We start from the raw sequence: 14502 nt of genomic DNA on the forward strand, positions 1-14502 counted from the left end.
TTAAGGTTTGGGGGTTTCCAGGTACTTCACCATACTTAACACATGTCAAGTGCAATGTGAAAGGCAATAAGAAATCTATTTGAATGGAAATCTCTCTGTATTATTAATATTCAACTGGTATCCACTTGAATTAATGCATTGGAGCTGCACATACAGTATGTACCCTTATATTGGGAGAAATTAACTTTATGTTGAACTGAAATTGAAGTATAGGATGAAAGCATAACAGAAGAAAACACATGGCAAATATTGTTACTATGGAAATAGCATATAATATAAGAATATTTATTCAATTAAGTGCGAAACGGCAAAATATTTACAACAGTACAGTATGACACAAATTGTGACACCAAATGAACAGATACCTGAAAGACCTCAAATAAATAAAATAAATACAGTACAGATGCTAGTGACTGACAACAAAACCAAGAAGACAGTAAAACAAAAACTGTGCTGAGAAAAATATAAAAAGGACGAGACGTTATCAAAATAAATAATAAATACAGATATAAATAAATGCATTGCCTTTTCTTGTTGCAAGGCGGGCATTGGTTGTAGGCCTCAGTGCACAATTTAGGTTAAGACTTTTAGTTTAATTTCTTTTGATATGCAGATCTTTTAACAAAGTTCTCATGTTTTTGACCAATCTCTACACTTGAAACATCTGAGTAACGCTTTACTGTGAATCTGATTTGGTAAAATAATCTTTAGTCACTCTGTAACAACTGAAGGGGCAACTTCTTCAGAAATAATTATAATCCAAATAACATAATCATAGCAAAAAAAAAGAATAAATAAAATATTAAAAGTCATGGGTGCGTGTTTGTATCAGGTAGATTGAGTTGAGGTGGTAAGTCTCTCTCTGAGCATTCAGTGCTCTCCCAGAGTACTAGACAACATAATGCAAACCAGTTTCTCTATACAGTCAGTACCATGGCCATCATATTCATTTAAGAGCAGTGCTTCTCTCCTGGCCAGTTTCATAGTAGAGCAATCACTGGTACTTTCAACTGTTCATGGTCACATTTCAGATGCTGCCCATCTGAGAGGCCACCAGGTGAGAGGGAGTGAAGGAGTCAAAGGCCACATCCAGGGGCAGCTCATAGCGTGAAGCTTGAAAAAGAGGGTGGCCCTGAGGCCCCCCTGGTAGGCCGCCAGTCGTGGGGTAATGGTGGGACGAGAGGTAGTGGCCATGGTGGCCAGGGTGGTGTGTGTAGTTCCTCTCTGACTCACGTGGAGAGGGCTCCTGCTTCAGGGCAAAGTTGCCACTGATGCTCAGGGGGGGAGTGAGGGGCCCATCGTATGGTGGGGTGCCGCTGCTGCACTCATTAGGGGAGGGGTTGTCATATATAGGCCCCTTGAATCCCTTCATATGGAGGAGGTGGGATGCCTCCAGGGAGCCATAGGGGGGGCTGGGAAGGCCTGGAGACGGGTAGCTGAGGGGATGGCCAAGTTGACCCCCCACACCACCCACCCCCGGGCCTCCACACTTATCGTCCATCTTGTTGAGCATCATCGGACTGGGTCCCAGCTGCATGCAGCCGGCCACGAGATTACTGGTTGGCTGAGACAGACCTTTACACAGCATCTCCACAAAGCCATGGCTTTCAGGGGACTGGCCACTCTCAAGCGACTCCGACAGAGCCCAGATGTAGTTGTGCGCCAGTCGTAGAGTCTCAATCTTTGACAGCTTCTGTGTCTTGGAGTAGCAGGGCATCACTCTGCGCAGACCTTCCAGGGCATCGTTCAGCCCGTGCATACGTGAACGTTCTCTGGCGTTGGCTTTGACCCGCCGGGCGCGAAACCTCTCCTTTCTTGCTCTGGTCATCTTCTTCTTCTTAGGGCCTCTCCTTTTGGGAGCCTGTTCTCCATTTGGTCCAATCTCTTCATCATCATCGTCATCATCATTATCATCATCATCATCATCATCAATATCCTCCTCCTCTTCTTCCTCCATATCCTCACTGCCCAGTTCTGTGCAGGAACGGATTCTGCCCCCTACAGTCATGCCATGGCTTTCCTCTCCATCCTGAGAGCTGACGTCGTCCTCCTCTAGCCAGCCGAGGGAGCTCACCAGCTCACTCACATCCCCGCTTTTTCCAAATGGTTTGGTCATCATTTTGATCTGAAGAAACAAAACAACAAATCGGTCAATCAACAGATACAACCTTAAGTGTTTAATATCTGTAAATGTAAATGCATGATACTAGTCCCTAAAATGTATATGTTATGCGTATTATGTGTATTATGATTGATTAGGTACATGAACAAGAAGGACCGACTGACATACAGTGACTGGCAACTCCATTCAATACAGAATGAGTGCTCTCATTTCAGCACTGCAGTGTGGACAGCTCACTTCTCTTAATCAAGAGCTGGTGGCTCTGTCTAACAACATACGAAAGTAGAAGAAACCCTCTCATTATTTAAAATGTATTATAGTGTGATATTCTGATAATAAGGAATAGATGGCTGTTTTTAGAGTGAATGGTCCCCTGCTGTTTTGCTGTAGTCGCTACAGAGACGCTGTCAATCTGGGACACGACGGGATTTACTCAGCATATAAAACTCAAAGATTAAATAGGCAACATACAACTCAACACGGATGTGGACAAGCCGCCCACATTTCAGGTTTTTATTTTTATTTTTACATCTTGCAGAATAAATGTATTTAGCCCAAACGTTGCGAACGATGAATTAAAGCCAAATATTGTTACTTTTTTCTTTTTAAGTGAAGGGCAGATCTCGGACAGAAAATGTGCTATTGTTTTGAAAAATATATATCTGCCCCAGTTAATTATTGGGCACTAATGCGTAAAAGTGGGACAGATTACTGTAATTATTCATTTAGACACGCAGTTGTTTCTGGACTATATGCTACTGAACATAAGTACAATAACTTTTATTATTACTTTGATTTATGTTTATTAAAATAAACATACCTTATATAAAGTAGATTTGGGGGATTTGTTCTGCTACTTGTAAGGCAACACAAGTACATGTGTTGAATTTAGTAGTCTAATTGGTTCCCAAATAAAATCTATTGAGGATCCTTTTTTTATATACAGCTGGAATGATAATGAACAAATATATAAACTCACCTGTTTGGATTTAGGCTAATGCTCGCTCTGCGTAAAATAACAGGAAGACCAGTCAAATTTAAAATTGAGTGATATAGTCCAGAGTCGCTGCGTTTCTCTCTTCGCGCATCCGCCAGTGCCTCAAATTCTTCTGGTTCCTCAGATAATCATAAGTGCGCGTGGAACTTTCATCTCCCAATGGCACGATCGAGCAGATATCTTTGACTTAGTCGGGTAAGCCCCTCCCTCAGGGGCCCCACCCACCATCAACTCATCCAAACGCGCGTGGCGGGCTCGTGGCCAGAAGTTTTGCCCAGCAAATGAGTGATGGATGTAAAGAGCGCGCGCGCCCGGCTGCACGTGTAGATAGTGCTTTATGGAAATCAAGTGGTCTTGAAACACTGGGAGGGTTCCGGTCACTGCAGAAAATACGCACACGTCAAAGGAAACCTCGGCTAGATCCTAAATATTGCCATCATAAATGATGTTGGGGACACAGAAGGAGTGTATCCATATGTATACCCACATCCATGGAACTTGCAAGTTTTTATCACCCACATAATATTTTCCCCAAACCGCACAATCGACAACTTTCTTTTTTAGTTTCATTTTATAATCTGCCAAACATATTTCATCTACACACCTGCATATTCTTCACCATCCTCTCCCTCTGTGATCTCCTTACCCTACAGTATTTTCCTCTTCTTTACAATTTTGTAAGAGGATACTGTAAAACCTGGTTAGGTATTTTATCTGTGTCATTGTACAAGATCACAATTGTTACAGCAGAAATGACGGCCTATACTTCTGTCCTCCTCACATCACTTGTCATTATTTTGAAAACCCATCAATCTTTTTATTTCTTACCCTCTATGTGTCACATAATCCGAAGGGGTCACGATATTACGCCTGTCCCAATCTTGCACGTTGCAGCCAGATCCGGCAAAAATTATGTCCTGCATATATGTTCCCTCCAAAAGCGACAGTACACATCTTCTCATTTGTAAATGTGGGAGTAGCCAACACATTCCATTATTCTGTTTTAATTCCATGTGCTAACCATCTTAATCGATTGTCTATCTCTTCATTAGTCGGTTGGATTAAGAATTTTCCACTTAATTAAACACAGCGAAGGCCTGGTCTTCGCGGAGTAAAGAGACGCTCTTCCATGTGTGCGTATTTAAGTGATTTTGACAGCTTAATGTGCAGAGAGCAGGTGTGTGCGTTGTTCACCGAGTCATTCGATTGTTTTCTTTAATTTTTAGCGTCATATTCTGCCCCCAAGGGCTATCTGATTATGGAATCGATTGGTGCAATGATGAACGGACTGGTACTTTATGGTAGGCTTAAAACCTGACCCAGGCAGGGGGAATTGCAAACGCACCATAATACAGTGTTTATAATACTAGCCTATTAATGGTAGATTTACTGTAGGCTCATTTTCTCTTTGTTTTGTTTTTTAATTGTTTCTGTATATGAAAAAGGTTCATCAATACGGCCTACGTTCATAATAACTTACTATGACTATAAGACTTGACTTCTCAACGCATTTCGTGCAGGTCTTGAAGCGATTATATGGAGTTTATTTTTTTAAAGACCAATCCTATCATTTTCCCCAGTTTTGAAAACAAATACCAAGGCATAACAAACGCCCGCGAGTCCTCGTGCGTGGCGAGCTGCAGCGCAGTGGGGGTCTATTGTCATCACTGGCCATTGACAGCCGGGGTCTCGCGAGCCGCACGTGCCCCCGCATTGATCCCATTGTGTGTGCGATTGCGCACAGCTGTGTTCGAGACTGAACTTTGCCAACTACACTGTGGGCTCTCCGTGTTTCTGAGTGTGCGATGTATTTCCATGTCTGAGAAATAAGATATGGTCACGTGGCTAATCTGCAACATCGCGTAAAAACAGGCACTTATCCAACGATTTATTGAACAGACCCTAACAGATGGCTGCATATAGGAAGCGTTGGGGGGCATCTGTTGCTTGGTTGCTCACGCGTCACCGCTTGCCCAAGATGATGTCTCGTGCTGAAACAGCATTTATCCAGCCCGCTAACGGCCCTAATCACTGCAGGTCAGTGCACTGGCCATAAAGGTATGTGGACAGACAAAAAGAGGAGCCCTGTCGTTTGTGTGCGTGTTGTCTCATGTGATGTGTACAGCAACAACTCTAGACTAATGTGATGTGCCCAAAGGTCCCCAGGTACATGCACCCCTACCCCCCCAAACACACTCAACCCTTCTGCCCCATGAGTGTGAGCATGGCCTCCACCACACCTGCAGCCTGCATGGGGAATTGGAGCCTTACAGTCTCCCACAATCCCCATCGGTTTCCCAAATGACTGACTAACGGAGAGGGAATTGTGTCCTGCTCCCATTTAAGCAGTAACATAGATAGGCAGCCTTCTGGAAGAGGTCACGGTGGACACATCTGATCTGAACCAACTTTTGATGAGTTTGCATGATTTTAACACATTACAATTTTCAACAAAGTTGTGCAGTCCATTACAAACTCAATATGTTCCTAAGATATTTAAAGTGTATAGAAGAAGATTCACAAGAAAGCGTTGCTGGGTGTTTTGAGTTTTTGTGGCTAAGGCATGTTCAATTTAGACATGAGCTGTCCAAAATAAGTTTTAATTTAAAGAGTTGACCAAAAGAGTACCAGTCTTACATTAGCTATTTAAGTGCAGTTGTTGCTATTAATGGGGGTAACCCCCGTCCTTACAAAAGACACTGCCACAAGTGAGTTGTCTCTCGCTCTGGTCCCCTGGGACTCCGAGTGGAATGGGAGGGAATCGTGTGCTGTGCTGACAGATGGGTCCTTGTTCCTGTCTTTTTCTTCATCTCTATCTCCCTCTCCCTCTTTCGCTAAAACACAGACACACTCACACACACCAAGACTGCACGAATACAATAGGAATTAAAGCTCTACACACATGCTCCCTGCACCGCTTCTGAAAGCTGAGCCCCTTGTAGTGATCATAAAAGATGGAGGGAGCGTGGATTTGCAAGCGGGCTTGGAGTTGTAAGGGGTGGGGGTGATGTGGCACAGGATGGTGTGACTAGAGGGATGAAATTGTATTGTTGTCAAACCAAAATTAAAAGTTTGGTTGTATCAACCATTTGTATTTACTTGTACACATTTTAAAGTTTTATTAGGAAGGATGTTTGAGAAAAGGTTTCTTGAGAAAGTCTATTCTGTGCATAGGCACTTTACCAGTTATTTATATTTTATTGCTAAACTTTACAGTAATGTGGTGTGTGTGGGTGTTAAGAAGTCCCAAAGCTCAGTTCTCTCCATTTGCTGCTCACTGAGGCTGAATAGATAGCAGACTTTCCTGAGGGAGAGACTGACAGGCCTACTGACTCTGCTGCACACAGGGGAACATCAGTGGTCTAACACACACACACAACAAACACACACACAGTTGAGAATTGTCGACTTTTAACCTCAGTTAAATCTCTTGATGATAACTGATTCTTACACTATTCACCGTTCATTTTTCATCTCAAAACATTTTTTAAGAAATAATTTTTATTATACAGTTGAACCTCAAGCCAATTTTATTATTTTATTAATATATGTGTTTTACTCTATGGGAAGATCAATTTATATTAATTGTAAAGTTTACAGCATAAATGGAAGTGTACAATTGCAGGTTTTCACACTTCCACCTGCATGCCGGCGTACATTAAATCTTTGCACATGAACACACAAGACACACGATAGCTGTGGACTCAAAAAAGGCATATGTGTGAATTGATGCCCCACAGACAGGAGGACAATCATCTTTATCTCCTTGTGTAGGAATATAATCCCATGTTTTGTCTTCACACCTGTATATAATTGTTTTGTCAAATGGCTTACCATATCCAGAAAACTAATATGTCAACAACTTGGAGTCGTCTGGTTCACAAAGTTCATTTTGATAAGATCTAGCAGATTCTCAGCCAGGCAATATGAGCAGATTGTGTGCATCTTATTCCTCTTCCTTTGGGCTAATGGATTTGGAAAACATTCCAATCGGGCAGAAATGTAGCTACAGAATGGGAATCAGGCCTGAGGGCAATTCTCACTAAGTGGGGAGAGAGCCATTAAACAAAGGTGCCTGTGGTTTCATATTCAGGATACTTTACAACCTACGTCCCAGGACATCAACAGTGTTTTTGGGTGTGCTGTTAGAGGGGGCAGAAGAGGGGGAGGAGGATCCATCTGCCATGCTGCCGGTCCTCAGGGAGACGGGCATATCCCAGGGGTGTTTAGGAGAGAGAGGGGCTGAAAGGATTACACCCAACCACTAATCAACAACGGTAATCTGTGGGCCCCTGTGCAAAATCCCCTACGATCCAAACAACAATTTGGGACAGAAGAAAAAACCTCAGTGTACAGGGATATCTAACTGATGTGGAACAACCTGACAAATCCAAGGATAAATCCAGGTGATTTTTAATTGGGAGAATTGACTGTGGAGGTGTGATTGGCAAAGAGCCATGGTGTGTCTGTGATCAGGTGCAAGTATCCCACAAGTGGCCTAGTCTGATTCCCAGTGTGAGCATTATGCAAATACAGCAACTAGACCAAGCCTGCAACATAAATTAGTCTAACGGATAAAAGCACTTTTCTAATCAAATCAGAATGCAAAAGGTTTTTCCTGCGTTTTGGTGTATATGACCCAAAATAAAAAAATTAATGGTTCAAATTGTCAAAATATTTCATTACTGTTTCACATGAGCTTTCTTTTGTATTTCTGTAGACAGAAATCAGAAATTGCTTTTATTTTTCTGTAGTCTTGAAGATGAACTTCTTACAGCGGATTTCATGCTGATGCAAGGTGAGCCCTTCAGAGCAGTTTTCCCTGAGCTTTCCAAAGACTTTGTCACAGCAGGAACCTACACAAGGTGCAGCTGCGGAGCTGCTGTCCTGGCAGGTCTCTCCATCCGGTAAAAGAATAGCAGGGAATCAAGTTGCCACTAGTTTCATGGTCCCTTGTCAGTATGGTTTTGATGTCTGTGGCCTGGGTGGGGTCTGGATCTGGTAGTGGTGGGTTTAAAGCTCCACAGGACTATAGAAGATGCTGCCTAATGATGGTGCCAGTCCTCCAGGGCATAGGGAACTAGAGCATCCTGGCCTGCAACTCCTCTACCTCCTGCAGTATGCCCATTGGCTAGGCAGACTCTAAGCTCCCTATCCCCATAGCCTCATTGTTTAGTGGGCCCGGCACTGTCAATATTAAGCCTGGCTAATGTGATCTAGAGGCAGCTGGAGCAGCCCCGATTATTACCATGACACAGCCGACCGAGGGGTGTAATATCATTAAAAATAAATCAGGTGGTTTGGAGATTTGCTGTAGCAGGGGGGACTTTGAATGACATTAGGTGGGAGAACTGCCATAATTTCATTAGTCAGTTGGGGCACCTCAGAGGATCTGTTGAAACATTTCCTTTAAGTTGGAGTAATTGAATTTGCTTTCACAACACTGCACACAAAATGAAAGAAAGGGAAAACGATGATGGTAATTTTTCAAATTGAGTGTCTAATAATTTTGAAAATGAATTTCAGACATGTTAAGAACTATGCAGACACCTGGATATCTTAATAGGATAATATTTCAATTTTCTGATTACGGCCTATTGTAGTAATCTATTTGAAAGCAGACATATAGGATATTCCTGTTGTTATTATGATTAGCCTCTTGTGATGGATTATTGTTGCAGATGATGAGGAAAACGTGAGGCACTGCTAATCTTCTTAAACTGAGCTGTCTGCTCGGCAGACTCATAAGCAATCAGCTGGCAAGAGAATAGGCTGCAGGCTGGCAGAGTCTATTAACATTTCAAAAATAAAATAATATTAAGCTATTCTATATTGTACCTTTTGTTTTGTTTCTTGTTGATAATGGGCTTAGTCGGGATGACTTTGTTGGGGAGATTCTTTCCGCTCACTTTACAGGTTCGATCCGCTATTAAAGCGCCAGAAGAGCCGTTGGTCTCGCAGCAAGGGTCTTATGTCGCTATTGTTTTGACGCTCGAGCCACATAAACGGTAATTTCAAGGCCCATTGAGCGCGCGATGGATTGAGCCAAAAAATCCACTGACGAGTGGATAGCATTGATTATTGCAGGAGTGGGTAGAGTGACGCCAGAAGTTGTAAATTTGTTTTCCGATCCGCCGAGTGACGTTAAATTCAATCCTATATCAATCAAAATAGTAGCCTACGTCACTCAGATATGATTTTACTTAAGCTAAAATATACTTGATGTACCAAAAGTAAAAGTAGGCTACTCAGTATGCAGAATGACCCATTTCAGAATAATGTATATTATATTATTGTATTATAATTAATACATCAGAATTTATTTGTTGATTATATTTTGTAGACATAATATTAATCTGAATATGAAAAGTAGACTAACTAGTAAAGCTGTCAGATAAATCTAGTGGAGTAAAAAATACAATATATTCCCTAGCAGAAAATGAAAATACTCAAGCAAAGTAGGTTGAAACTACCTCAAAACTGAACTTAAGCACAGTACTTGAGTAAATGGTCTTTCTACCACTAGATAGATATATACACAAGCAGAGAGAGAGAGAGAGAGAGAGATGGAGGGATAATGATCATCCTCATCGTTATTAGCATTATACAATACTTTTTAGCCTTTAGTCATGGTTGAGAAAGAGCTGCAACTCACTGACAGAGATTTGTATTTTCTTATTGAGTTGAAGCGAGTTGAAACCAAAAGCTTTATGGGGTCTTGTCTTCCTGCTATATAACAGCGACATCTAGTGGCAATATCTTTGAACAACTGTCACCTTCTGGTTGTGCCCTTATGATGTGTAAACAGGTGGTGGAATAAATATTCAGAGCCTTTGCTTAAGTAAAAGTAGTAATACTACAATATAAAACCCCTTCACTACAAGTACAAGCCCTACATCCAAAACTTTACTTTAGTAAAAGTAGGCTATGTAACAACATGTACTTAAAGTATCAAAAGTAAAATGACTCATTCTGCAGAAAAATGGTCGCTGTCAGTGTTTTACTATTATATATGATGTTTGTGCATTAATATTGCTGCTGCATTAATGTGTATGTTGCATTTTATTGTTTAATGTTGTGCTAATTTGAACTATTTTATATATTGTTTATATTGTAGTTTAAGCTACAAAAATGCATCATATTCTAGAAGATCATCAAATGTGTGTTGTGTTGCTGTCCTGTGAGAACCACGTATCTCTAACAATTCTACTTTTCATGAGCTCAGAAACACAGCCCTGTTTTCAGTTTTGTGAATATGCATTTTTTTATCGTATCAAACAGAGAGTTCTTTATTAACAGTTGATTAACCTTAAGAAGGAGAATTATTTCAACCAATAAAGAAACACTTCATCCTTGGAAAACCTAGTATCTCAAATCACCAAGAGATTTGAGATACTAGGTTTTCACTGGACATGGAGGGTATGAAAAAATGTTACTCTGAGAAGTAACTAGTAACTAAAGCTGTCAGACAAATGTAGTGCAGTAAAAAGTGCAATACTTGCCTCTGAGATGTAGTGGACGAGAAGTAAAGTTCCATAAAATGGAAATACTCAAGTAAAGTACAAGTACCTCGAATTTCTACTGAATACAGTACTTGAGTAAATGTACTGTTGCAGTAGCATGTTAATATACCCCATTTCAAGTTTTAAAAAAGGAGATTAGGATGCATTCAAAAGTTTACTTCAAAAAGTATTATGAGCTAAATCTAATTAAAGAATCAAAGGTCAAAGTACTCATAATACAGCAGAATGCTATATCAATTATTTGTTATTTCAGAAGTGTTTCTGTGTAAACAACATTGTAATGTTGGCTGGTTGAGGTGGAGCTTTGTTATACAGTTGAACTGTAATCATATAATAATGTATCAGACTACTAAGAAAAATGTATTTGAATAATAAATATGATTTAACTCTGAAATGTGGTGCAGTAGCAGTAACTAGCATAACGTGGAAACTGTCATGTCCATTGTAAATGTACTTAATACAGTTGAGTACATGTTCTTAATCTGAGTACGGTATGTAAACAATAAAATGTAATATGTGTAGTCCAGTTTTGATTCCGTCATAAACAACATGCACATAAAACATATGTTTAAATAGTTATAAAACAGGAGGAGGACATCTGATGACAAAAAAATATTAAAAATAAATAAAGTGAACTATATGGTGTGTATGTCCTCAGCAGCTTCAGATGTCACATGCATGTTGATCCATTTGCATGTCTTACATGGTCAAAACAAACAATGGCAATCAATGTGATGTGGAAAATATGACACAAATAAAAACATTGCTGCACACAATATGTTGTACAGTATATCTCAAAAGTGAGTACACCCTTTAGATTTTTGCAAATATTCTGTTATATCCTTTCAGGGGATAACATTATCCTACTGAAACTTTGATATAACTTAAAGTAGTCAGTGTGCTGCTTGAATAACAGTATAGATTTATTGTCCTTTGAAAATTACTCAGTACACAGTTGTTAATGTCTAAACAGCTGGCAACAAACGTGAGTACACCCCATAGTGGACATGTCTAAATTGTGCCCAAAGTGTCAATATTTTGTGTGACCACCATTGTTATCTAGCACTGCTTTAACCCTCCTGGGCATGGAATTCACCAGAGCTGCACAGGTTGCTTCTGGAATCTTCTTCCACTCCTCCACGACGACATCACGGAGCGCACGGATGTTGGACACCTTGCACTCCTCCACCTTCCTCTTGAGGATGCCCCACATGTGCTCAATTGGGTTTAGGTCTGGAGACATACTTGGCCAGTCCATCACCTTAACCTTCAGCTTCTTCAGCAAGGCCGTTGTCATCTTGGAGGTGTGTTTAGGGTCATTATCATGTTGGAAAACTGCCCTACGGCCCAGTTTCCGAAGAGAGGGGATCATGCTCTGCTGCAGGATGTCACAGTATATATTGGAATTCATGTGTCCCTCAATGAAATGCAGCTCCCCAGTGCCGGCAGCACTCATGCAGCCCCAGACCATGATGCTGCCACCACCATGCTTGACTGTAGGCAAAACACATTTGTCTTGGTACTCCTCACCAGGGTGCCGCCACACACGCCGGACACCATCTGACCCAAACAGGTTTATTTTGGTCTCATCAGACCACAGGACATGGTTCCAGTAACTCATGTTCTTGGATTCATTGTCTTCAGCAAACTGTTTGCGGGCTTTCTTATGCATCGGTTTCAGAAGGGGCTTCTGTCTGGGGCGACGGCCATACAAACCGATTTGATGCAGTGTGCGGCGTATGGTCTGGGCACTGACAGGCTGACATCCCACTTCTGCAACCTCTGCAGCAATGCTGGAAGCACTCGCACGTCTATTTTTGGAAACCAACCTCTGGATATGACGCTGAGCACGTGGACTCAACTTCTTTGGTCGACCCTGGCGAGGCCTGTTCCGAGTGGAACCTGTCCTGGAAAACCGCTGTATGATCTTAGCCACTGTGCTGCAACTCATTTTCATGGTGTTGGCAATCTTCTTATAGCCAAGGCCATCTTTGTGAAGCGCAATAATCCTTTTTTTCAGCCGCTCAGAGAGTTCCTTGCCATGAGGTGCCATGTTGTCCAGCATTCAGAGAGAATTGTGCCCAAAACACCAAATTTAACAGCCCTGCTTATCATTTACACCTGAATCCTTGTAACACTAATGAGTCACATGACACCAGGGCGGGAAAACAACATCATTGGGCACAATTAGGACATGTTCACTATGGGGTGTACTCACTTTTGTTGCCAGCTGTTTAGACATTAACAGCTGTGTACTGAGTAATTTTCAAAGGACAATAAATCTATACTGTTATTCAAGCAGCACACTGACTACTTTAAGTTATATCAAAGTTTCAGTAGGATAATGTTATCCCCTGAAAGGATATAACAGAATATTTGCAAAAATCTAAAGGGTGTACTCACTTTTGAGATATACTGTATGGAGCTTTAGTGTGACAGACCACTGTTCAGGCAATATATTCTACATAATTCATTGACATTCAATCTACAACCTTCACAGAGCAAAACATATGCTAGGGTCTAATTCTGGGTCTAATCATGGTGAACTGTTTCACACCTAGCATCCTCTTCCTCTGCTTCTGAGCAGTTGTTATTGTTTCTGAGCAACCTATTATTAGCTGCATGTTTGTAATGGGACACAGAATATATGACACTACTTATTATATGTATTCACATGAGTCTGAAGTCAGTTAGGCTATATCTTAGTATTGAGCTTGACACAGAAACCCTTCATGTTGCTGCTTCACTCCCACACAGACACACATTTTAGACCCAAATAAAAGCATGTGTTTGGAGTCATTCAGCTGAGCCTGCTTCTTTCTATATCTAGCCCCCTCTTCATTCTACATTTGAGCTTTCATCTCTACTCCTCCGACGCTTTGCATCACACATTCACTCACATGCTATTCCGTATGTCCACCTCTGCCTCGTCCACCTGCCAGTCCCTGAGCATCATCAGCATCATCAACCTGCTTTTCTCCTCCCCTCCCCTCCCCTCCACAGGATATGCACAACTGACACACTTTACTTCATAGCTTGATATCTTCTCTCAGCAGCCATAGCGGCAGCTGGTACATAAATCTGACACTAAGTTTTTGGCTGTCCAGGACGTTAGGAATGGCTCCTAAAAGAGAATCCTCCATTAAGAAGTCTCCTTCCTCAGTGAACCAACCCAGACTGGGTCCTCCTTATCCCTGCCTCCCTGCCGCTCCTGCAGCTCCAAAACCGGCTCTGGAGCAGAAACCTAGGATGCTGCGTCCTTCAGATTCACCATTCGACCCAAGTACTTTGGAGGTGAGCGGTATTTGATTGTTATGACAAAGCTAATGTGGGGCATTCACAAATTAGGAATTTCTTTAGAAATGCCTCGTCCTATTAATCTTATTTCATGTGTAGTGATATAGTGGCAATAGCCGAGATGGTAAATCCCAGCTAGAGATACACAATAGTCATTTGTTTGACAATTACTTCTGTAAAAACATGACATGCTGGTAACTTGCAAAGTAGATTTCTATGATTCTGATGTTAATGAAATGTCGGCTTCAATTTGGAATGAGACTGAATCTGAGCTAAGTAAGGAAATGGGGCAATGTAAATGTGGCTGTCAGTCAGTCAGTGGCCTCCTTAGAGAGAAAGAGGCTTTTTTCTGCCACAGGATGTGCTACTTCTTTCATCAGGAAGGTGATTCCCACAAATGAATGTGACATACACGCCTGTGATTATTAAAATAAGTAAAATAATAAAACTGAATATCTCATTCATGGCGCAAAGTGAGGGAAATTATTTTTCTTCACTAGATTAATAATTTAGTGTGGTTTTACTTGCCCCATTTTTAGAAGCTACAAACTGGCTGCAAAGAG

At 41.4% G+C, this 14502-nt stretch overlaps 1 protein-coding gene across 1 annotated transcript; it reads right to left on the reverse strand.

Moving 5' to 3' along the window:
• Nucleotides 1–303: 303 nt before the first annotated feature.
• neurod4 (neuronal differentiation 4) lies at nucleotides 304–3232 on the reverse strand. Its single transcript, XM_029435329.1, has 2 exons — nucleotides 3102–3232; nucleotides 304–2125 (listed from the first exon to the last, which is right to left on the reverse strand). Exon 2 carries the CDS (start codon nucleotides 2117–2119, stop codon nucleotides 1028–1030), a length of 1092 nt encoding a protein of 363 aa, XP_029291189.1. The 5' UTR covers nucleotides 2120–2125; nucleotides 3102–3232; the 3' UTR covers nucleotides 304–1027.
• Nucleotides 3233–14502: the final 11270 nt, after the last annotated feature.

This window comes from Cottoperca gobio, chromosome 7 (assembly GCF_900634415.1).
Source record: "Cottoperca gobio chromosome 7, fCotGob3.1, whole genome shotgun sequence".
Lineage (NCBI taxonomy): Eukaryota > Metazoa > Chordata > Actinopteri > Perciformes > Bovichtidae > Cottoperca > Cottoperca gobio.

Coding starts and splice junctions, on each gene's coding strand:
- neurod4 (XM_029435329.1), bottom strand. CDS start 2,119: ATGATGACCAAACCATTTGGAAAAAGCGGGGATGTGAGTGAGCTGGTG.